Source organism: Vipera berus (genome assembly GCF_964194415.1).
Source record: "Vipera berus genome assembly, chromosome: 7".
NCBI classification, from domain to species: Eukaryota; Metazoa; Chordata; class Lepidosauria; order Squamata; family Viperidae; genus Vipera; species Vipera berus.
The window spans coordinates 8669568-8694562 of NC_138209.1; the positions used below are offsets into that span (position 1 = coordinate 8669568).

The 24995-nt window shown below is 45.8% G+C and overlaps 1 protein-coding gene across 1 annotated transcript in view; it reads left to right on the top strand.

The window, feature by feature from the left end:
- The window catches only part of FRAS1 (Fraser extracellular matrix complex subunit 1), a gene marked incomplete at its 5' end in the record, with an annotated part of 282197 nt that overhangs the window by 1035 nt on the left and 256167 nt on the right, over positions 1-24995 (top strand). Inside the window, 5 exons of the mRNA XM_081333331.1 lie at positions 4563-4722; positions 7174-7307; positions 17230-17313; positions 18749-18850; positions 20281-20472. Of these exons, the coding sequence (XP_081189457.1) occupies positions 4563-4722; positions 7174-7307; positions 17230-17313; positions 18749-18850; positions 20281-20472 (672 nt within the window). The remainder of the gene's footprint in view (positions 1-4562; positions 4723-7173; positions 7308-17229; positions 17314-18748; positions 18851-20280; positions 20473-24995) is intronic.

Genomic DNA, 24995 nt, shown 5'->3' on the forward strand with positions numbered 1-24995 from the left:
GGAGAATAGCTTGACTGCCTCTTCTTTGGGGCAGCCCCTGAGATACTGGAACACTGTTATCATGTCCCCCCTCATCCTTCTCTTCATTAAACTAGACATATTCAATTCCAGCAGCCATTCTTTATATGTTTTGGCCTCCAGCCCCCTAATCATCTTTGTTGCTCTTCTCTGCCCTCTTTCCAGAGTCTCAACATCTTTTTTACATCGTGGTGACCAAAACTGGATGCAGTATTCCAGGTGTGGCCTTACCAAGGCATTGTAAAGTGGTATTAACACTTCACGTGATCTTGATTCTATCCCTCTGTTAATGCAGATAATTCAGTAATCATTGTAGACTTCAGGGATCCTAACTCTAAAGAACAACAACAAAGCATGGGAAAACTTAATACTCCAATTTTGACCTCATTGAAAGAGCCTATGACTCCAGACGGATATCAAGCAGATGTCAGGGATCCTAACACTCCAGATCTTCAGTCAACATACTTTGAGCCTTAGAAGGAAATGTAGTCCAGGGCAGGTTATCGTATACATGAAAGCTACATGAAGTAAAGTTCCTGTGATGTTGGCTTGGGAATTAATGGGTTAAGAGTGAGAGAGTTTTGATGGATAGGCCACCTAGAAAATTCTGTTAGGTAGGAATGGTTCCACCCCGTGGGTTATGTGAAGGTTTAGCACTAATCTCCAAGAGTTTTTAGAAATTATCAGTCATGCTGCTTGGCAGTACTGGCAGATGTCCTCCTAGCACACCTGAAAGGCATCAGGTAGAGCTGTTCAGTAAGAATTAACCAGCATGTTAGGTGCACTGAACTGGATATGACATGTAACTAGGTTTCTTTTCCACATTCCAGTTTTGTACAGGATCTAGGTAACCTAGGAGCTGAAGGAAGAATCTCTCTTTCTTTATATATTCCTCTGATAATAGCCTCCAGTAAAACAAGGTGCTTTCTTCATTGTTTTTACGTTACCAGGCAAACCACAGTTTTATTTTTTCCAGGCCTTTTACTAAGTTATAATTTGAATATTTTAGGCTCCAGAGAAACTTCTTTTTCCCCCATTACCTCCTATTAGGCATTTCTGGTTTTTGCATGCTGCATTTTTAATTGCTTTGTTTTCAAAAAAACGGAACATATTGAAGTTTCAACGGGTGGCAAGGTACCGTATGAGAGTCCATTTTGAGGGGCGGTAATATCAAGACTAAGGGACGCGGTGGCTCAGTGGGTTAGGACGCTGAGCTTGTCGATCAGAAGGTCGGCAGTTTGGCGGGTCAAATCCCGAGTGCCGCGTAACAGAGTGAGCGCCTGTTACTCATCCCAGCTTCTGCCAACCTAGCAGTTCGAAAGCACGTAAAAATGCAAGTAGAAAAATAGGGACCACTACGGTTGGAAGGTCACAGCGTTCCGTGCGCCTTTGGCGTCTAGTCATGCCGGCCACATGACCACGGAGACGTCCTCGGACAAGCGCTGGCTCTTCGGCTTTGAAACGGAGATGAGCACCGGCCCCTAGAGTTGGAAACGACTAGCACACGTGCGGGGGAACCTTTACCTTTACCTTTACTCAATATCAAAAAGAAATTAATAGCAATAGAAATGCAAAGAAATGCTTGTTGAAAGAGCGTGAATGGTTATTTGCACAATGTTTTCTCTCTCCAGCAGGAAATACTTCAAATATCACCCAACGCTTGCTGCCCTGAGTGTGCTAAGCGAACTGAAGGGTTTTGTGAGTACGAAGGACAACTCAGGGAAGTAAGTACTATATTTCCCCAGATGAGAACTTATGTGGATTCCGCAGACAAGAGTCTTGAGGGACCACGTTCAATGTAAGATGAAGTAGATTGCTGGCCTCTTTCATAGCCATCAGACCAGGAGTAGGCAACCTTGGCTCTTTTATGACTTGTGGACTTCAACTCCCAGAATTCCTGAGCCAACCATGCTGAGGGAAAAGGGAGAGGTTTCCAAGCTGAGCCATGCTGGTTCAGGAATTCTGGGAGTTGAAGTCCACGAGTCATAAAAGAGCCAAGGTAGCCTACCCCTGGCCTAGGCCTAGGCCACTTTATGACTTGTGGACTTCAACTCCCAGAATTCCTGAGCCAGCCATACTGAGGGGAAAGGGAGAGGTTTCCAAGCTGAGCCATGCTGGCTCAGGAATTCTGGGAGCTGAAGTCCACGAGTCATAAAAGAGCCAAGGCTGCTTACCCCTGCATTAGATGTTTCCCATAAACTGTTTTTTCTATGATTGTTGGTTTCATGATATTTTGTGTCAATGTAATGCACTGAAACACTGAATGCTACTAGCTAGCCTGATAAATGTCTATAGAGATTCTCAGTCATCCAGGTCATGGTTGTCCCAAAGGTGCTTTTTCACGAGGCAACTGAACTTTCTTGTTTTTGTTTTGAAGACGTTTTGCTTCTCATCGAAGAAGCTTCTTCAGCTGACAACTGAAGAAGCTTCTTGAATGAGAAGCGAAGCGTCTTCAAGGAAAAACAAAGAAAGTCCAGTCGCCTCGTGAAATAGCACCTTTGGGACTAGCCTGGTAACAGAACACGTTCCAGGAAAACGACCTGAGAACAGCAGAACAGCAAGAATCCAATACTGGTAGTCCTAGATTTATGACCACCATTGAGCCCCCAACATTTCCGTTGCTAAGCAAGACAGTTGTTAAGTGAGTTTTTGCCTCATTTGATGACATTTCTTGCCATAGTTGTTAAGTGAATCACTGAAGTTGTTCAGTTAGTCACACGGTTGTTAAGTAAATCTGGCTTCCCCATTGACTTTGTCAGAAGGTCACAAAAGAGAATCATGTGACCTCGGGACACTGCGACCATCATAAATGCCCAAGGGTCCAAATTTTGATTGTATGACCACAGGGGCTGCTGCAATGACACGAAAATGGTCTTAAGTCCCTTTTTTCAGTAACTTCGAATTGTTGTAAGTCATGGACTACCTGTTTTTCAGGGTTTCTCAACCTGGAAAACATTAAGATGTGTGGACTTCAACTCCCAGAATTCCACAGCCAGCCTCTTAAAGTTGCAAGTCTGAGAAACTGAGATACAGGTAGTCCTCAAGTTTTAAGACTACAACTGGGCCACTAAACAAGGAGATTGTTAAGTGAGTTTTTGCCATGATTGTTAAGTGAATCCCTGAAGTCGCTAAGTGGAACATCTCATCTTTAAGCAAATCCAGCTTTCCCCATTGACTTAGCTGGTTGGAAGCCCACCTGGGAAGGTTGGAAACAGCAGTCACGTGACACCTGGGTAGGATCCAACCGTCATAAACACATGCTGGTTGCCAAGTGCCCAACTTTTGATCAGGTAACCAGGGGAATGCCGCAGTGGTCATAAATGTGAGGACCAGTGGAAAGTAACTTTTTAAATTGCCATTGTAATTTCAAACCATCACTAAACAAATGGTTTTAAATTGAGACTCTCTCAAATTCAGCGGGGGGAAAAGAGCCAATTAGGTCTCAGAGGTGAGTTTTGGTCTTTTAATTTAACGACTTGAATATTAGTGCATTTCCCCCACCCCCCATTTGACTCACTCAAAACATCATGTTAAAAAAAATGAAACAAAAACTCAAGAAAGTTATCTTTCCAAAAAAAGGGCATATCTTTAAGGGAAAGGCACAAAAAAGTACTTCTGTGAAGCGTTATTTCATATTGAGAATTAGACAATGGGAAAGTTGTGTGTGGTGTATGCATATATACATACACGTGTATGTGTATATATATATATACATGTGTGTGTGTACACATACAACACACATACACACAACACACACAGACACAGACACAGACACACACACACACACACACTGAATATGCATATATTATTTATTGCATATGAAGAGAAAAGAGGCCACATAAGATAAGTTAGGGACACGGTGGCTCAGTGGGTTAGTACGCTGAGCTTGTCGATCAGAAGGTCGGCAGTTTGGCGGGTCGAATCCTGAGTGTCGCGTAACAGAGTGAGCGCCTGTTACTCTTCCCAGCTTCTGCCAACCTAGCAGTTCGAAAGCACGTAAAAATGCAAGTAGAAAAACAGGGACCACTACGGTGGGAAGGTAACAGCGTTCCGTGCGCCTTTGGCGTCTAGTCATGCCGGCCACATGACCACAGAGACGTCCTCGGACAAGCGCTGGCTCTTCGGCTTTGAAACGGAGATGAGCACCGGCCCCTAGAGTCGGAAACGACTAGCACGCATGTGCGGGGGAACCTTTACCTTTACCTAAGATAAGTTACACATAAATTCCCGAAGAAAGCTCTGCCCCCAGTTTTGGTGTGAATGAATGTCAAATGAAGACAAAACAAAAATGAATTATCAGTAAAAGGATTCCACCCTTTCATTGTTTCTTTTTCCATAGGCTCCCTCCTCCCCTGTTTAAGCAACACAGGTGCAACACATTCAGGAACAGGGGTTGCAGCTAATGCCAGCACCACAGACGTGGGATGTGGTTTTCTTGGTGGTTACTGTTCGTTTCAGGCAGTCATAAAATAAAACATATGTGACTTTTTTCCCCCTGTACTTTTCCTGCTCATTTCTTTTTCTTCTGGTCTTTATCCTTGAAGCAGGACACTGAGTGGGCCAGCTGGGGATGCAGGATTTGCTCCTGTGCCAGCGGAGGTGTGACTTGTGTCCCCAAACCCTGCTCTGCTCTTTCTTGCAAGGACAGTGAAGTGGAACATATTGGTCCAGGAGAATGCTGTCCCAAGTGTGTAAGCAGAAAAGGTGAGAAATTGTTTTATCTGTCATTTCTGAAAGACCAGATCCACACCTGACGGTCCAGTTAAACTGATTTATTGCTAAAAAGCCTAGGCCCTAGGGCGGGGGTAGGCAACCTTGGCTCTTTTATGACTTGTGGACTTCAACTCCCAGAATTCCTCAGCCAGCGTGGCTCAGCTTGGAAACTTCTCCCTTTCCCCTCAGCGTGGCTGGCTCAGGAATTCTGGGAGTTGAAGTCCAGGAGTCATAAAAGAGCCAAGGTTGCCTACCCCTGCCCTAGGGGCACAGGGATTTTTTTTCCAACTAGTTGTTAGCACCTGTTTGGAGTTAGATAAGGGTCAACTGAAAACAAGGAACGTTTGACTTTGTCTGCTTGTGGCTATGTAGGGATTGTAGGCTGATACCTCTTTTAACTCCGCCCCCAGTGTCTGCCACTCCTTCTTGTACATTGCCACTTGGAAAGATGAGCATTGTGGCTAGCTCATCATTGCAAATTCTAACCTGTTAGATGTTTTATATATCCAAATACAGCTAGTCCTCAACCTAGAACTGCTCATTTAGTGACCATTCAAAGTTACAACCATTGCAGCTTCGCTATGGACGTGTAATCAAAATTCAGAAGCTTGGCAACTGGCTCATACTTATGACGGTTGCAGGGTCCTGGGATCATGTGCCCTTCTGGCAAGCAAAATCAACGGGAAGTTAGATTCGCTTAACTGTGGCAAGAAAGGTCATAAAATGGGGCAAAATTCAACTGTTTCACTTAGCCACATAAATTTTGAGCTCAGTTGTGATTGTAAGTCAAGGACTATAGGCAGTCTTAGGTTTAACAATCCCAATGGAGCCCAAAATTTCTGTTGTTAAGTGAGACTTTTGTTGATTGAATTTTGCCCCATTTTACGACCTTTCTTGCCACAGTTATTAAATAAATTGCTGCAGGTATTAAATTAAGAACACAGCTGTTAAGTGAATCTGGCTTCCCCATTGACTTTCCTTGTTGGAAGGTTGCAAAAGTGATCACATGACCCCGGGACACTGCAACCGTCATAAATATGAGTCAGTTGCCAAGAGACTGAATGTGATGGAGACCAACATTCCTGAAAATTGTGGGCTAAGCCGATACTCCATTGCATTATATTTACTACTGTGGTTTTGGCAGAAAAGCATGGACATCTGTTCTTAAATCTGATTCTTCCAAAACTTTGAAATATGCATCGTTGTGTGATGATGCAAACTCCAGCCTTTGATTCTTGCCTGACAATGTTTCACACAGGGGCTTAAGTTGCAGTGTTTTATGCTGTACCATTACATGCACCAGAAGTACATTATTTTCTTAGAAGAACTGCAGAAATTCAGGGGTTGCCACAAAGAAGAGAGAGTCAAGCTCTTCTCCAAAGCGCCCGAAGGCAGGACAAGAAGCAACAGATGGAAACTAGTCAAGGAGAGAAGCAACCTAGAACTAAGGAGAAATTTCCTAACAGTGAGAACAATTAACCAGTGGAACAAACTGCCTCCAGAAACTGTGAATGCTCCAACACTGGAAGTTTTTAAGAAGAGACTGGACAGCCATTTGTCTGAAATGGTATAGGGTTTCCTGCCCAAGCAGGGGGTTGGACTAGATGACCTCCAAGGTCCCTTCCAACTATTCTTCTTCTTCTTCTCCTTCTCCTTCTCCTCCTCTTCTTTTTCTTCTTTCCCTTCTCTTCCTCTTCCTCCTCCTCCTCCTCCTCCTCCTCCTCCTCCTCCTCCTCCTCCTCCTCCTCCTCTTCTTCTTCTTCTTCTTCTTCTTCTTCTTCTTCTTCTTCTTCTTCTTCTTCTTCTTCTTCTTCTTCTTCTTCTTCGAAATGCTCGGCTGGGTGTTGTATGTTAAGTATTAGTACTGCTTTATAAAGCCTTTGTAAGACGACACTTAGAATATTGCATCCAGTTTTGGTCACCACAATGTAAAAAAGATGTTGAGAGTCTAGAAAGTGTGCAGAGAAGAGCAACAAAGATGATTAGGGGGCTGGAGGCTAAAAGATGAGGAACGGTTGCAGGAATTGGGTATGTCTAGTCTAGTGAAACGAAGGGCTAGGGGTGACATGATAGCAGTTCTCCAATATTTGAGGGGCTGCCCCAAAGAAGAGGGAGTCAAGCTCTTTTCCAAAGCACCTGAAGGCAGGAGGAGAAGCAACGGATGGAAACTAATCAAGAAGAGAAGCAACTTAGAATCAAGGAGAAACAATTAATCAGTGGAACTACTTGCCTCCTGGAGTTGTGGGTGCTCCATCACTGGAGGCTTTTAAGAAGAGACTGGACAACCATTTGTGTGAAATGGGACAGGGTCTCCTGCTTGAGCACGGGGTTGGACTAGAAGACCTCCAAGGTCCCTTCCAACTCTGTTATTCTGTTACCTGTTATTTGTCTTGCAACAGACCTCACACAGAGACCAACGTGGCTGTCTTTCATGTCTTTTAGACTCTTGTTCTTTCGATGGTGAAATAATCCCAGAGGAGAAGGAATGGCAGCTGAGCCCGTGTGCCAAATGCCTCTGTCGGGAGGGATCTCTACAGTGTTTCACAGTTTCTTGTCCACCTGCATTCTGTAATGCGGTAAGATGATGCATGCTGTCGACTTCTTTGCATTTTATTACTTTTTAAAAACTGCAATTAGGCGATGTGTCCTCTCGTGAGAAATTGCTGCCTGACACAAAAAGATTGGCCTTACCGAAAATATAAATTAAAATGGGATTACAGACCTGGCCCTCTTTTATGTTTCCTCTACGACGTTACAGTTATGGAGAGACGGCGATAAAATGAGGGCGTGGGCGGTCGGTAAAAACTCCTCGGCGTGGCCCAAGAATGTCTCCTGTTTCAACAGCTGCGTTGCCTAGGAGAGGAGGAAGCGCCGCCCTCACTCCGATTTGGCTTGATGATGATGATGTCATCAGGAAGCGCATCTGTTCAGTTGCATTGTCGCCGAACATTGTTTTCTGGCTTGTGATCCTGGCAGTTGGCTAATAGCCTTCTTGCTTGCCTGTAATGGTCATACATTTCAGACATTGCTTCCAACTCCCCCTCCCCTTCTCCTCCTCCTCCTCTCCTTTCCTCTTCCCATCCTCCTTTTCCTTCTCCTCTTGCTCCTCCTCCCTCTCTCGCCTCCCTTCCCTTCCTCCTCCTCTTCCTCCCTTTTCCTTTTACTCCTTCCTCCTCCTCCTCCTCCTCCTTTCCATTTCCTCTCAAGTTTCTGGAGCCCTAAACTTTTAAAGTAGTTTGAGAAAATAAATAAATAAATAATTAATAATTAATAATAATAATAATAATAATAATAATAATAATAATAATAATAATAATAATAATAATAATAATAATAATAATAATAATAATAATAATTATTATTATTTTATTTGTATACCGCCCTTCTCCCGAAGGACTCAGGGCGGTGAACAGGGCAAACATATAAAAGTACAAAAACACAAAAGTTAAAAAAGAATTAAACAAAATGCCCAAGCTAAAACAATAGGTAAATATATTTACAACAACAATAAAATCCCAACCCATCCCCCATCAGGGCAGGCCGGCTTGTTCGAACAAATAAGTCTTCAGATCGCGCCGGAAGGAGCGAAGGTCGGGCGTCATCCGGAGCTCAACCGGCAACCGATTGCATAAATCCGGCGCGCCCACAGAGAAGGACCTCCCCCTGGGGGCCACCAGACGACATTCTCTGACCGGTGGCACCCTGAGGGAACGCACAGGGCGGAGGGAAGTTGATGCCGGCAGCAGGTGATCCCTAAGGTACTCCGGACCCATGCCATGTAGGGCCTTGAACACCATTACCAGAACCTTGAATCTCACTCGGAAGACAACTGGGAGCCAATGCAGTACGAGCTGAGCTGAGTTTTCGAGAAGTGGGGGGTGGGAAGTAGTTTTACCTGGCTATCCCTGCTTTTCCAAATACAGAAAGCAATCCTGTCTTTCTTTATTCACATCATCTAGGAACACCATCTGTGTTTCATCTTGATTGACTATGTGCCATCAAGTTGAGGTCTGCTCTTAACTCCCACAGAACTAGATAAATTTGCTCTACGGCAATTTGTCCCTAACCTGGATTTTCATTTCATTTTCATTTTCATTTCTTCCAAATGTGCATACATTGTCACTAGAAGCAGCCTCCTAGCTGTTTGGTTTACCTCGTCTTGCCATTCCTAAATGCAGGCAGTCCTCGACTTACGACCACAATTGAGCCCAAAATTTCTGTTGCTAAGTGAAACATTTATTAAGTGAGTTTGGGCTCATTTCTATGACCTTTCTTTTCACAGTTGTTCAGTGAACCACTGCAATTATGAAGTTAGGAGCACGGTTGTTAAGCGAATCTGGCTTCCCCATTGACTTTGCTTGTCTGAAGGTCGCAAAAGGGGATCGCGTGACCCCGGGACACCGCAACCGTCATAAGTACATGCCAGTTGCCAAGCGTCTGAATTTTGATCAGGTGTCCGTGGGGATGCTACATTGGTTGTGTGAAAAATGGTCATGTCACTTTTTAGTGCTGTTGTAACTTCGAACCATCACTAAATGAACTGTTGTAAGTCGAGGACTACCTGTAAATTACCCTAGAACCTTGACTGAAAGAGCCCCCAATTAATAGATCTCAGATGTAACTCGTAATCATGGTTCCAGTTTCAGTCTGTTGTATGCAAAGTAGTCCAGATGATGCTCTTAATGTACCGTATTTCATTTTGCATATGTATGTAATGTACATGGCACTATTTATGGGAACCGGGTCCTGATATCATGATGCAAATGAGGTAAAAACAAGGTAAATTAACACAAATGACATAAATTTGGATTTAACGGACCTTTGGGAAAACAAGACATCCGCCTGCTAATGGTCCATTAAATCAAGGCTTTACTGCAGTCTTAATTTGCTCTTAACACATAATTGCATTTTAATGAATTGCCGAGTGTTTATAAGTCACTCTGCTTGTAATCAGTGACCAAATTACTAGATTCTGTTATTTCAATAAAATATTGATGCTGCGTTTCCCTTTACTCCCTTCCCAGTTAAGTTAAATATTGATGTCCTTTTTTGCCTTACCTCTTAATTAAGTAAGAGAGCTAAAGCTTTATCACGTGTAGTGCATGTGTGCTTAGTAGGCTTTAAATATTTAGGAGAAGATTTTAGCTATGAACCAGATAAGGGAACATATTTCTTATCTGACATTACGAGGTATTTAGGAATATTATGTCCTCGCAGAGAAAGAGAGGGAAGCTCTTTTGTTCTAACTCTTGTCACGGACAGGAGTTGTTCCATCACTCATTGTGGAGTAGAGCTGGGAAATCACTAGAAAATCTACCACTGTAAGAGAAGGAGAGACAAAGCCTGAGGGTGGAGTCAAGAGAGGAAACAGTCTAGTGTCGCTACGTACTCACAAGCTCCCGCAAGCGGTCTAGTCCAGGGGTCGGCAACCTTAAACACTCAAAGAGCCACTTGGGCCCGTTTCCCAGAGAAAAGACAACACTGGGAGCTGCAAAACTTGCGCAAGTTTAATTAAAAAGAAATAGAGGATGCTCTGCGTGAGTTCTCTCTCTCTCTCCCCTCCCTCTCTCTCTCCCTCTCCTCTTCCCTCTCTCTTTCTCTCCCTCTCTCTCTCTAACCCCCCCTCCCTCTCTCCGATCTTCTGCTCACCTGGCAAGCTGGCTTCACGCTGTTCTCCGACAAGCTGACACATTCTTATTGGGCTGGCTCTCTCCTGCCCTTGGTCTGCCAGTCCTCTCCCCCACACTGTGTGTTTGTGTGTGTGTGTGTGTGTGTGTGTGTGTGTGAGAGAGAGAGAGAGAGAGAGAGAGAGAGAGAGAGAGAGAGAGAGAGAGAGAGAGAGAGATGCTGCTTCCTGCGGAGAACCAGCAAAGGCAGGTGCCCCACCCAATAAGCTTGTCAGAGAACAGCGTGAAGCCACTCTCTTTTTTACAGACACAGACACACACACAGACACACACACACACACAGACACACACACACACACACACACACACACACACACACACACACACACAGAGAGAGAGAGAGAGAGAGAGAGAGAGAGAGAGAGAGAGAGAGAGAGAGAGAGAGAGAGAGAGAGAGATGCTGCTGCTTTCTGCTTCCTGTGGAGAACCAGCAAAGGCAGGAGCCCCGTCCAATAAGCTTGTCAGCTTGTTGGAGAACAGCGTGAAGCCACTCTCTTTTTTACACACACACACACACACACACAGAGAGAGAGAGAGAGAGAGAGAGAGAGAGAGAGAGAGAGAGAGAGAGAGAGAGAGAGAGAGAGAAGGGAAGCGTAAGTGCCTCTCTCTGTCTCTGTCTCTCTGCAAATGGCGGACGACGACTAGGAGCTGCAGGAGAAGGCTGCCCATGGTCTAGTCCAAGCCCTCTTGAATTTCATTAGCTCTTATCTAACTCTCTTGTCTCTGCCATTCCCTCTCCTGCGGTCAACCCTCTGTCCAGCAACACAATTCCTTTGCAGGCAGTCCTTGACTTACGACCACAATTGAGCCCCAGATTTCCATTGCTTAACTGAAACATTTGTTAAATGAGTTTTGCCCCATTTTACGACCTTCCTTGCCAGAACTGTTAAGTGAATCACCGCAGTTGTTAAGTCAGCAACCTGGCAGTGAAGTGAATCTAGCTTCCCCGTCGATTTTGCCGGTCAGAAGGTTGCAAAAACAGGATCACATGAACCCGGGACGTTGCAGCTGTCATAAATAGGAGTCGGTTGGCGAGCATCTGAATTTTGATCACGTGACCATGGGGATGCTGCAGTGGTCGTAAGTGTGAAAAATGATCCTTGGTCACTTTTTTTCAGTGTCCTGGTCACGTTGAATGGTCACGAAATGTAACCGTTGTAAGTCAAGGACTATCTGTATTACTAAAAAAAAGTTCCTTCTCCTCTGGGCATTCCTTTTTTCCCCACATTAAGGGGACCGTCTCTTCCAACACGGGTGACCAGTCATTCGGGTTACTAGGAGGAACTTGGTGCATAGAAGCAGAAGGCCATGGATCACCAAGTTCAGGCAGTAAACAATTTTCCTCTCCCTGTGGTCTCCCTTCGCTCTTCCATCCTGAATTTAAAGAGCTATCGGGTGTCACATATTACAAATAAATACTAAGCCCTTTTCGATGAGGGTATGTATTTTTGGGAGGGAGCATGTTCAGATGTTTCTTCCTTTGTCCGGCTTTGTCATGAACACGAAGAACAAAGAGAAAAAGAACTTGAGGACCAAGCCGGGAAGAGTTTCATTTGATTTCATTCCCATTCTTCAACACTGTGGCTGTCATTTAAATTTTTCCCCCTTTATTGATTTAATTAAGCAGAACAAAGGAAAAGTAATGCTGTATTTTATTTATTTAGTGTATGGCAGAGGTCCCCAACATTTTGAGCACCAGGGACAGGTTACGTGGAGAGAGGTTTTTCTGCGCACTGGTTTTTTGTGCTGCCTGCATCCCGCGGATGGGGCTTTGCTTGTTTGCGCAGACCGGTTGCTGGCATGCCGTGGCCCGGTACCGGTCCACGAACTGGGGGTGGGGGACCCCTTGTGTATGGCATACAGTGTCAAGAGAAATCTACAAATTCCAGACACAATGCAGTGGTCACGAGTGAAAACTTGGCAGCTACACGTCTTACCGTTTTCATCTTGTCCTTAGATTAAAGGGTGGGGGGGGGGAGAGATTAGGCTTCGAACAGGCTAATTAGAGAAGCAAAACCTCTCCAGTTTTGCAGAGATTGGTTGAAACATAGACGTATGGAAACATTTCGAGGACATTCTAACCACGGGGAAGAAGGTAACAGAAGGCCTCAAAACGACCTTTTAGAGACCGAGGGCCCCAAAACCGCCCCGCCCGCTCGCAGGGCCACCCACCACCTCCACGGCTTGCCGCAATAGATCACCCAGGTGGCCCAGCAGCGCCATGGCAGCCACGCCTTCTGCCCGCGCCCTGTAGCAGCATCTGTGCGCGATGGGGCACGAGGGTGGAGTCTTGTCCCCTGCTGACCGGTTGAGGAGGGGGCCGTGGGGGGAGGCGGAGCTGGACCGACGGCGTGCATGCCCACAGAGAGGGCTCTGACTGCCCCCTCTGGCAGGCGTGCCATAGGTTCACCACCACTGGCCTATACCATGTCATGTATTCAATAAACCAGTAAGATCTTCATTAATGAAAGAAATCCTGGGCTTTTATTTGGATACTCGAGGTGAAGGGTGACAGCCCTCTTGCGGGCCTAAATTGCTAGTTCATTCTGTTTGTGTGCCTATCCTTAGTGCAATGCAGGAGGCAACCTAGCTTGCACCAGCTGATTAGCAGTGCTCAGGTTGCTGGCTCTTCTGGATTCCTCTGCCAGTCTTGTCTCGTCTTGTGTCGTCATGCCTCACATCCGGCCAGGTCCAACGCCAGTTTCTGCTCTCTGCACACACATACACAGTTTTTTTCCCCATCGAGGTAGTACCCACTTATCTACTTACAATATGGTGGGCAGCAGCTGGGGAGCGAGCGGCAAGAGCTCACCCTGTCTTGTGCAGCTGGTCTCGAACCACCGCAGTGCAAACTATTTCTGGCTGGCAGTTCCAATATCATTAAGCCACTGAGCCGCTGCATTCCCTAAAAGGAAAAAGGGACACACCCACACAGACACGCAGAGTACTTTTCATTGGAACTGTCCACGCCTAATCTTTGCAAGCAACTTGTTCATAAGTTGCAATAACTTTAGGACCTCAGTCCACTGAGTGTTTGAAGTTGTAAGTTTATCTTCCCAAGGTTGAACGACTAGGGTTTCTTTTTGGCAATGAGTGGGACATTGGTGATCCATTTCTGTTGTGCAAACATCACTTTTCATATGTTAGGTACCTTATTGAAGAGAATATGGATGTCTGGAAATATTAAACCATGTCGCAACATTTAATTAATGTATTTAATTATTTCTTTCCAGAACATAACACATTTAGGTTATTAACAAAAGATTATTTTAATGAAGCATTACTGTGATTGTATTTCCAGCAACACAATGATTCTTTTTCTACACAATGTCTAAAAATCAGATTACCTTAGTCCTGTATTACTGCAACAATTCCAGAAACTCAGTTCTCTCCTGGTTTAAATTTGGAGCAGGAGTATCTACTGCGAATGTTAAAAACAAACAAACCCCAACATTGTGATCCAGCATAGTTCCCTAATCAAATCACAACCTTTTTTGACTTGGGTCATCTATGCTTTGCAAGTAAAGTCCCTCTTTGAGCAAGATGGGAGGCTTAGAAAGATGGAAATAATTAAATAAATAAATAAATTTTAAAAGGGTGGGGGCATTGCTTTCACAACCACCATCTCAGCCCCCCTCCCCACCAATCTTCTTTCTGTGGATTCGATTGCTGTCAACCGCCGGAGGAATCAGGAGATCCAGGCAGTTCAAATGAGTATAAAGATTTATAGCAAGCTTAGCTCTCTACAAAAATCTGAGCTATTAACGGTCAAGGGAAATGAGCGGTAATTAAGAAGGCATTCAAGGTGGGCTGGATTTTGATCTGTTGTGGGCCCGCAGAGACTCGTGACTTATGACCCACTTGACTCCTCCCTCGGGCTCAGCCCGGTGATCTCCTGCCTCTGCTTTGGATTTTCAACATCCAAAGGAAGATGAAATTCATCTTAAAGTGGAGTTTCTCTTCTAAATTCCTTCTCCGTTTTCTTATTTTTGTACCTGTAGCAGCATCCTCACCAACACAACGTCACGATGACATCATGACACCATTACAAAATGAGATGAATTGGAATGTGGTTGTGTTTCTTTCTTTCTTTTTTTTTTACTTTAAAAGGTGTCATAACCCTACGGGAAAACGTAATATACCATACTGCTGTATTTGAGCAATGCAATATTGGGACATCCAGAAGTTATGAAACCTTTGTGGGGTTGTGTGTGTGGGTGGGTGGGTGGGGGTTATATGCAGCTCATTGGCTCTGGGTTTTCCACTCCTGCTCTGCCGTAAGCTTTGTCCTAAGACAGAGCAAACAAGACAGTGAGAAGTAGAGTAGCTAATACATTTTATTCAAAGGCATGATCAGCCCTCCCCCACCCCCAAACCAAGACAGACATGTGAGGTTACTTCTAAGCACTTTGTAGAGCTACTTCTAAGCAGCTTATTATGCCTCGTGTATAGACAGAACTTCTAGGAAGAAACTCTTCTGATTTTCTTCCTCCCAACCAAACGATCTGAACTTTGCTGTCTCTTATTCCTCTGGAATGCAGCCCCTCCCACTTGGGAATCCAGACTACATTCCACCACAGGCATAAACGTAGACCAGTCTAGCCGTACGTTTACATCCAGCATCAGTCTGTGCATCTGTGCTTGCGGCAGCTCCTAAAAGATTCATACCTTTCAATACAATTCCTTAGTGGGAGAAGGAACCTCCAGGATCTTTTTGATTTGAGGCCATCGTACACGAAGTACTGTGTCGGAACAAAACGCCCTCCTACTGTGTCAAGAAAAGAGAGGGTAATTGTTAGGTTCTGCAAGATATGACATCCCTCTTCTTTTTCTGATTCGCTGCCTCTGATGTAAGATGAGTCTTGGGGAGAGGACAAAAACCTCCTAGCAATCGTTCAGGAATTTCTCATCCTGAGTTCTTTGATAGAATCTCTAGCCGGGTTAAATCTTAAGGGTGCGAAGGATATCAAATAAGCAGATAGCTTAGTTTGAGGTTTTTTCCCTTTTTTAAGTAGGAGCTTTGCCGGCATGTCCAAGACGATTCTTGGTCTCCGTTTTTGCAGCCGCAGATTATCTACAAAGGCTGGAAGTTGTAGAGGGTGAATTTTTGCAGTTTTCTTTGAATGTGTTTTCATGCTTCTTGCTCACCAAGAACGCAGGCAGATCGTCCTCGACTTATCACCACAGTTGAGCCCCAAATTGCTGCTCCTGAACGAGACAGTTGCTAAGTGAGTTTTGCCCCATGTTACGACCTCTCTTGTCGCAGTTAGGAAGTGAATCATAGCAGTTGTCAAGTCCAGCGGTTGTTAAGTGAATCTGGCTTCCCCGTTGACTTCGCTTGTCAGAAGGTCGCAAAAGGGGAAATCACGCGATCCCGGGACGCTGCGACCGTCATAAATACGAACCGGTTGCCAAGCGTCTGAATTTTGATCATGTTTTTTTTTTTTTTTTTTTTTTTTTTTTTTTTTTTAATTCCATTTATATCCCGCCCTTCTCCGAAGACTCAGGGCGGCTTACAAGCTTAGCAGTAGCCTTCATTCTATGTATATGCCTGCTTATTAGGGCTTTCACACACACCCCAAGCGGCATTATTACAAAGTCAGCTTAATTGCCCCCAACAATCTGGGTCCTCATTTTACCTACCTGGGAAGGATGGAAGGCTGAGTCAACCTTGAGCCTGGTGGGATGCGAACCTGCACTAATTGCAGGCAGCTGGTGTTACTTAAGGAGGCATTAGCCCACTGCTCCACCAAGGCTCTTAAATTGGTTTAAATTGTTCTTATTTCTTATATTGTTTAATCCTCTTAATTTTTGTATTTATATCTTTTAACTTTTTATTGTTGTGAGCCGCCCTGAGTCCTTAGGGAGAAGGGCGGCATATAAATTTAATAAACCTTAAACCATGTGACCACGGGGAGGCTGCAGCTGTCATAAACTTGAAAAACAGCAATAAGTCACTTTTTCAGTGCCGTTGTAACTTTGAATGGTTACTAAATGAAAGGTTGTAAATCAAGAACTATCTACTGCATAGAATAGACATGTCAAACACAAGGCCCAGGGGCCAGATCCGGCCTGCGAAGTGATTTCATGTGGCCCGTGAAGCCATCCTGGAAACAGTGAGGGAACGGCCCCCACAGCCTTGGCCCTGGCCCAGAGACCCTCAGATCTGTCCCACTCCTGCCCAGGCCCCCATAGGCACCCTTGATGCGAACGTTGTAGAGCTGGCCACGCCCACCCAGTAGGCCACGCCCATCCTGGCCACACCCACCCGGCCCCCTGAGGGCAACCGCAATGCTGATACGGCCCTCAATGAAATTGAGTTTGACACCCCTGTGACATAGAATATTGAACTTGTTAGAGCAGGGGTCTTCAAACCCTTTTATGACTTGTGGACTTCAACTCCCAGAATTCCTCAGCCAGCCATGGCTGGCTGAGGAATTCTGGGAGTTGAAGTCCACAAGTCACAAAAGGGCCAAGTTTGATGACCCCCCTGGGCTAGAGGATACTAAGGATCCTTTTTTACTTTGTATTGTTACGTTACAAGTGGTTGTTAATTTTACGATTTAGTTATTTTTCTTTCATTCATAACCATGGAGGTTTCGGTTAACAGTTCCTTTTTTTTTCTTTTTTCAAATCCTCTGCCATTTGGCGAATCATTCGGATACAGAGTTATTAATAAATAAGAACAGAACGTTTTCTTCAGTGGGAGAGGATGATTTTGAATCTCCATGTGAAACTTTTGGCCTTTGGGCGTCTTACTTCTATTTTCTTTTCTTTCTTTTTTTTTCTTCCCTCTGCCAATGATTAGGATGAAAGTCTAGTCCTACCAGCTGGAAAATGTTGTGCAGAATGTGCTCAAAAACCCTGCTTTGCATTTGGGACATCGTACCAGGTAACCTTTGGATAAAATGACACGAGGACTAACTTGACCTGCATTTTTCTGTGTCCCTCAGCTTCTCCTTGACTTTCTACTTTAAAACAAAAGCTATTTACTCTTTTTTATCTTCTTGGGAAGCCCAATGAGTTGAAAGGGATCTGAAGAAGAAAGGAATTCTGCTGGCAAGACTGAACAGAGGCCATCAACTAATGTAGATAAGACTGTTCTTCATTGAAGTGGCGAAAAGGGCCCTGACCTCATATTTGCTTCTTGGCTGAGTGTGCATTTGACTTGCGCTCTGACCGTGACTTCTGGTGGGCATTAGCGGTCAAAACAAACCTCAACTTACACAACCACAGTTGAGGCCAAAATTTCTGTTGCTAAGCAAGCCAGTCAAAGATAAGAAGCTTCTTGGTTGAGAAGCGACACTTCTTCTTCTTCTTCTTCTTCTTCTTCTTCTTCTTCTTCTTCTTCTTCTTCTTCTTCTTCTTCTTCTTCTTCTTCTTCTTCTTCTTCTTCTTCTTCTTCTTCTTCCCCTTCTTCCTCCTCCTCCTCCTCCTCCTCCTCTTCTTCTTCTTCTTCTTCTTCTTCTTCTTCTTCTTCTTCTTCTTCTTCTTCTTCTTCTTCTTCTTCTTCTTCTTCTTCTTCTTCTTCTTCTTCTTCCCCGTCCTCCTCCTCCTCTTCTCCCCCTCCTCCTCCTTCTCCTCCTCCTCCTCCTCTTCTTCTTCTTCCTCTTCCTCTTCCTCTTCTCCTCCTCCTCTTCTTCTTCCTCTTCCTCTCCTCCTCCTCCTCCTCCTCGTCTTCTTCTTCTTCCCCTTCCTCCTCCTCCTCTTCTCCTCCTCCTCCTCCTCCTTCTTCCTCTTCCTCCTCCTCCTCCTCCTCCTCTTCTTCTTCTTCTTCTTCTTCTTCTTCTTCTTCTTCTTCTTCTTCTTCTTCTTCTTCTTCTTCTTCTTCTTCTTCTTCTTCTTCTTCTTCTTCTTCTTCTTCTTCTTCCTCAAGGAAAAACAAAGCCCAGTTTCCTTTTGAAAAAGCAACCTTGGGAAAACCCTGACCTAGATGACTGAGAAACTCCATAGACACTAAGCAGGACAGTTGTTAAGTGGGTTTTGCCCCATTTTACGACCTTGCTTGACACAGTCGTTAAGTGATTCACTGCAGCTGTTAAGTTGGCAACATGGTTGTTCAGTGAATCTGGCTTCCCCATTGACTTTGCTTGTCAGAAGGTCACAAAAGGTGACCGAGGAACACTGCAGCCGTCATAAGTATAAACTAGTTGTCAGACCCACAAATTTAGATCGAGTGACTATGGGGATGCCGCAACAGACATAAATGTGAAAAACAGTCATAAGTCACTTTTTTTTTACAGCCGTTGTAACTTCGAATAGTCACTAAAAGAATGGTTGTAAGTGAAGGAGTACCCGTAGTTGACATAATTTTCTTTGTTATATAGCATGGGGAAAAGTGGAAGAAAGATGCCTGCACCACTTGTGTATGTAACCGAGGAGAATCCAGATGTTTTACAAAGTCCTGCCCCACGCTGAATTGTCAGAAGGTAATTCCTAAGCGGAAAACTTGGGAGATTTTCTGGGAATTTTCTACCACATTTCCTAAACCTTCTAATTAGAATAGAGCTGGAAGGGACCTTGGAGGTCCTTTAGTCCAACCCCCTGCTCAAAAAGGAGAGCCTATATCATTTGAGACAAGTGGCTGTCCAGTCTCCTCTTTAAAATCTCCAGTGATGAAGCACCTTCAACTTCTGGAGGCAAGCTGTTCCGCTGGTTAATTGTCCTCACTGTTAGGAAGTTTCTCCTGAATTCCGGGTTGCTTCTCTCCTTGATTGGTTTCATTTCATTGTTTGTTGTCTTCTGGTGCTTTGCAAAATAAGTTGACCCCCTTTTCTTTGTGACAGCCCTTCAAATACTGGAAGACTGCTATCATGTCCCCCCCAGTCCTTCTTTTCTCTAGACTGTCCATAGCTAAATCCTGCAACTGTTCTCCCTATGTTTTAATCTCTAGGCCTTTAATCAACTTAGTTGCTCTGCACTTTTTCCAGAGTCACAATATCGTTTTTGTAGTGTGATGACCAAAACTGGATAGGATGGGATGGGATAGGATAGGAAAGAGCTTGGAGGAAACTTGGAGGTCTTCTAGTCCAGCCCTCTACACAAGCAGGAGAACTTATACCATTTCAGATGTGACTATCTAGTGCAGTGATGGCGAACCTCTTAAAGACCGAGTGCCCAAACTGCAACCCAAAACCCACTTATGTATCGTTGGGTGCTGGATGGGCGTGGCCCATTGGGTGTTGTTGTTAGCTGCGAAGTCGTGTCCGACCCATCGCGACGTTCCTCCAGGCCTTCCTGTCCTCTACCATCTTCTGGACTCCATTTAAGTTCACACCTACTGCTTCAGTGACTCCATCCAGCCACCTCATTCTCTGTCGTCCCCTTTTTCTATTGCCCTCAACTTTTCTCATTGGGTGGGTGTGGCCCATTGGGTGGGTGTGGCTGCAGTGGTAATGGCAGACTGGGTGGGACTAAAAAGTTCAATCAATCAATTCCAACTTTGTGAGATCTTTTTTTTCCCTGCGAGAAATTGAAATTGATTGCTTGATTGAACCTTTTTTTTTTGCACACAGCGGTGGAGGCCTAAAGCGAAAAGGTTTTATAAAACCCAGCTGAAGGCTTAGGACTGGGGCGATGGCACGCGTGCCCGCAGAGAGGGCTCAGCGTGCCACCTGTGGCACACGTGCCATAGGTTCTCCACCACGGGTCTAGTGTCTCTTCTTAAAATCCTCCAGGGATGAAGCACCCACAACTTCTGAGGGCAAGCTGTTCAACTGGTTGATTGTCCTCACTGTTAGGAAGTTTCTCCTTAATTTCAGGTTGCTTTTCTCCTTGATCAGTTTCCAACCTTTGTTTCTTGTCTTGCCTTCTCGTGCTTTGGAAAATCAGTTGACCGCCCTCTTCTTTGTCTTCTCAGGAGGAGAACAAAGTGCGTCGCCCTGGGAAATGTTGTGAAGAGTGTGTCCTTTCCAAGGGCAGCTGTGTGCACAATGGCACCCTCAAATACCACAATGACATGTGGAATGATACGGACTGCAACTTCTGTAGCTGTGATGGGGGTCAGGTGGCTTGTCGGAAGGCAAAGTGTGCCAAAGTGGACTGTGCAAAGGTAAGGAAAGGACTCCCATTTCCAAGTTATCTCTATGGTTTGCTTATTCAGAAAGTTTTTAAGTGGCCTTTTTTAAAAAAAATTCAAGCTGCTGGAAACATCAGGGCCAGATACTGAAATACGGTAGCTGGTTCTCAGACTGAACAACAGAATAACAGAGTTGGAAGGGATTGTTGTGATTCAGGGTCAGCCTATGGGTTCGGCAGTTGGGTTGGACGACTCAGAGGAGGAGGAGGGGGGTGTTGAAGAGCTTGCTGATGATGGCCTTGAGGCTCCGCAGAGCCCTCAGCCAGTCCCCTCCCACCTGGTCACGACGGAGACCCAGCTGTGTGAGCCTGACAGCGTGGATGAAGATGACCCACAGCTGGCCCTGTTCAAGGACGCCCAACGCAGGAGGCAGTCAATCAGGAGTAAACAGAGGAAGGCAATGGGGCACCTCGGAAGGAGGCAGAGAGAAGCCACGCCCTGAACTGTATAAAAGGGGAATGTGTGGGAGGGCTGGTTTGCTGAAGGCAACCACTTGAATAGTTCCTGATTCATAGCTCCTGTTTCATGGTTGGTGTCTGTTTTATGTTAATAAATTTGGCAGGCTTTATTCCAGCCTCTTGCCATTTGTAAAGGGGTTGTCCCTGCTTTTTCTGCAGGGTCGGTAGCAGGCTGGTACAGAACAGTGATCTTCTAGTGCAGGGGTCCCCAACCCCCGGTCCATTGATCGGTACCGGGCCGCAGCATGCCAGGAACTGGTTTCCAGAAACAAGCAAAGCCCCATCTGTGGGATGCAGGCAGCACACAAAACCACACATAATCTCTGGTCCGTGGAAAAAACCTTCTCCATGGAACTGATCCCTGGTGCCCAAAAGGTTGGGGACGTCTGTTCTAGTCCAATCTTTGCTCAAGCAAGACACTCTATACCTTTCCAGACAAGTCTCTTCTTAAAAGCCTCCAGTGATGGAGCACCCAAATTTCTGAAGGCAAGCCATTCCACTGGTTAATTGTTCTCACTGTTAGGAAATTTCTCCTTAGTTCTAGGTTGCTTCTCTCTTTGATTAGTTTCCATCCATTGCTTCTTGTCCTGCTCTCAGGTGCTCTGGAGAACAGCCTGACTCCCTCTTCTTGGTTTGCAGCCCCATAAATATTGGAAGACTCCTAGCATGTCACCTCTAGTCATTATTTTCATTAAACTAGATATACCCAGTTCCTGTAACTGTTATTCATATCTTTTAGCCTCCAGCCCCTCAATCATCTTTGTTGCTCTTCTCTGCATTCTTTCTAGAGACTCAACATCTTTTTTACATCGTGGTGACCAAAACTGGATGGAGGATTCCAAGTGTGGCCTTAGCAAGGCATTGTAAAGTGGTACTGGTACTTTATATGATCTTGATTCTAGATCAGGGCTTTTTTAAATTTTTCACCCATTGTACCACTTTTAGGATATGGCAACATCCGAGTACCACCAGTCGCCTAGCAAGGTGTCAAAAACCTGACCAAAAAAAAAAAAGGAAAAAAAGTGATGAAGTACAGGTAGTCCTCGACTTACAACAGCTCGCGTAGTGACTGTTCGCAGTTACAATGGCACTGAAAAAAGTGCCCCCCTAGCCACAGCCGAGCAAGACACCTGCCTGCCCGCCCGGCGGCGCTCTTCCTCCTGTCCGAGGTTTTCATTGTTGTGAGCGTTTCTGTTGAGGATTGGCAGAGGGGGTGGGAGGGGTGTTTTGTTTTTTACTCCCCCCCTCTGCTGGGTGGTTGCAGCAGGTTTTGGTCACTTCACATGAACGTGGAACACTGTGAGCGTCATAAATATGAATCAGTTGCCAAGCATCTGAATGTAAATCACAAGACCCTGGAGATGCTGCAACATTCCAGCTGATTGGCGCTTCTTCTGGACTCAGCAGAAGCGCCGGGATCAGTGCCGAGCTCCAGCTGGAGCCTGGCGCTGATCTTGGCGCTTCCGCTGAACCCTGACAGCCCCGAAGAAGTGCTGATCCTGGCGCTTCCGCTGAACCCTGAGAGCCCGGAAGAAGCGCTGATCCTGGCGCTTCCGCTGAACCCTGACACCCCCGAAGAAGCGCTGATCCTGGCGCTTCCGCTGAGCCCTGACAGCCCTGCAGCTCCAGCCGTCTCTCGCTCAGGTTTGTGTGGTGCTACCACCGGTTCAGCTCATTCCCTTCCCCCGCTACCACTTCTCTAGGATGGTCGCATACCACCTGCCAGATGCCAATGTAGCACAGGTGGTACCCGTACCACTGGTTGAAAAGCCCTGGGCTAGATTATTGCAACCTAGGATTGCATTGTCTGGATTCGGGAGCAAAGAAGCTGTTCGAAAGAAAATCAAAAACATCCCTGCCCTAACGCACACAAAATCAATGGCTTCAAATGGGAAAAAAAGTTTCATTGCTAGAATTCTTGTAACTTTACCCTGTTCGTGTCAGGAAATCTAGCTACAGAAGGATGCATGAGAATTGTGCTCGGAAAGATTTACAGCTGCTACAGAGCCTAACAGAGACTCTGTTTTAGCCTCCAGCCCCTCAATTGTCTTTCTTGCTCTTCTCTGCACTCTTTTTAGAGTCTGAACATCTTTTTTTACATTGTGGTGACCAAAATGGGAGGCAGTATTCCAAGTGTGGCCTTACCAAGACGTTGTAAAGTGGTATTAACACTTCACACGATCTTGAATCTATCCCTCTGTTAATTCTGCCTAGCATTGTGTTGGCTTTTTTGGCAGCTGCAGCACACGGCTGGCTCCTATTTAAGGGATCGTCCACTAGGACACCGAGATCCCTTGTTCAGAAGGAGTGTTTTAAGCGTCTGATAAAATCTAGAAGAAGATGTCCCCAACTCCCTGAAAACATTAAAGTACCCCAAACCTTCCCTGACATCAAGGCACTGCTTTGTAAAAACCTTCTATGATTAACTAATTCCTTCTTCGGGCCGCCTGGAAAAAGCCATTTTCTGTCCGTTTGCTTGAAGTCAAGCAGCCCTCTCAGAGGGTTTCGAACACTGTCCTCTTTCACATGAGAAGAGTAGCTTGTTCAAGAGAGATTGTGACCCTTTTACGAGGCGAGAGAGAGATCAGGGCCTCTTTGACTTGAGCAAATGAAGTCAGTTACAGGATGGTCAAATTGGAGACCTGCAATCAATTTAAGTGAACCGGGAGACCCAGGGACTGTCAGGTAAAAGAACAGGCTCCTGTAGCATTTCTTTCTAGGCCAGTGGGGGCGAACCTATGGCACGTGTGCCAGAGGTGGCACTCAGAGCCCTCTTTGTGGGCACGCGTGTCGTGTCCCGGAGATGGCAACCGTCCCTCTTCAACCAGCTGCCCGAGGTCCCATGTGGCCGGATGCATCCCGGCACAGCTGGTTTCCCTCCCCCCCCTGTCCCGTCCCGTCCCTCCTGGCCTCGCATGCTCTCCTTTTCCTGGGCAGGACGCACTGCATTGCCTCCTCAGCTGTCGGCTAGCTGTCCAGAGTGCGCCGGTTGAGGAGCCAGCAAGCTGTGGCTGCTGACGGACACCGTCGGCCCCCGTGCGCTCGCTGGCCTCTGTGTGGGGGGGCTGATGGTGTCAGGCAATAGCTGCCCTGGCGCCTACCTCACCTCGCCTTGCCCCGCGGCAATTGGCATACCCACCCTGCCTCGCCTCGCTTCACCCCGCAGGACGAGCCTCTGGCCAACCGCCCCATCTGGCAGAGACCCACTGGATCTCCTCCAACCCTGCCCGGCCCCCAGAGGCATCCCTCCCCACGAGCGACATCGAGGAGACCACGCCCCACTTTGGCCACACTCACCCAGTCTGCCATGACCACCACAGTCACGCCCACCCAGTGGGCCACGTCCCACCTGGCACCCGGCGATAAATAAGTGGGTTTTGGGTTGCAGTTTGGGCACTCGGTCTCTAAAAGGTTCGCCATCACTGTTCTAGGCCTTTCCATTGAGATGAACCAATGCTTATAGCCTGTATCCAGTTTTGAACACTCCATTATAAAGAGAAAAGATGTTGAGACTGGAAAGTGTGCTGAGAAGAGCAAGAAAGATGATTAGGGGACTGGAGGCTAGAACATTATGAAGAATGTTTACAGGAACTGGGCATGGCTAGTCTAGTGAAAAGAAGGACTGAGGTGACATGATAGCAGTGTTTCAATATTCGAGGGGCTGACATAAAGAAGAGGGGGTCAATCTATTTTCCAAAGCACTGAAAAGCAGGACAAGAAGCAACGGATGGAAACTCATCAAGGAGAGAAGCAACTCAGAGATAAGGAGAAATTTCCTGACAGTGGAAGCAATCAGCAAACGGAATGACTTGCCTTCAGAAGTTATGGGTGCTCCATCACTGGAGGCTTTTAAGAAGAGACTGAACAATGACTTGTCAGAAATGATACAGGGTTTCCTGCTTGAGCTGGGGGTTGGACTGGATGACCTCCAAAGTCCCTTCCAACTCTTATTATTCTGTTCTCTTCTGTTCTCCTGTCCTAACCCTTTGTGGAAGTCTGGATTGTGTAAGATGAGGAATTGAGGAAATCTTAGAAACG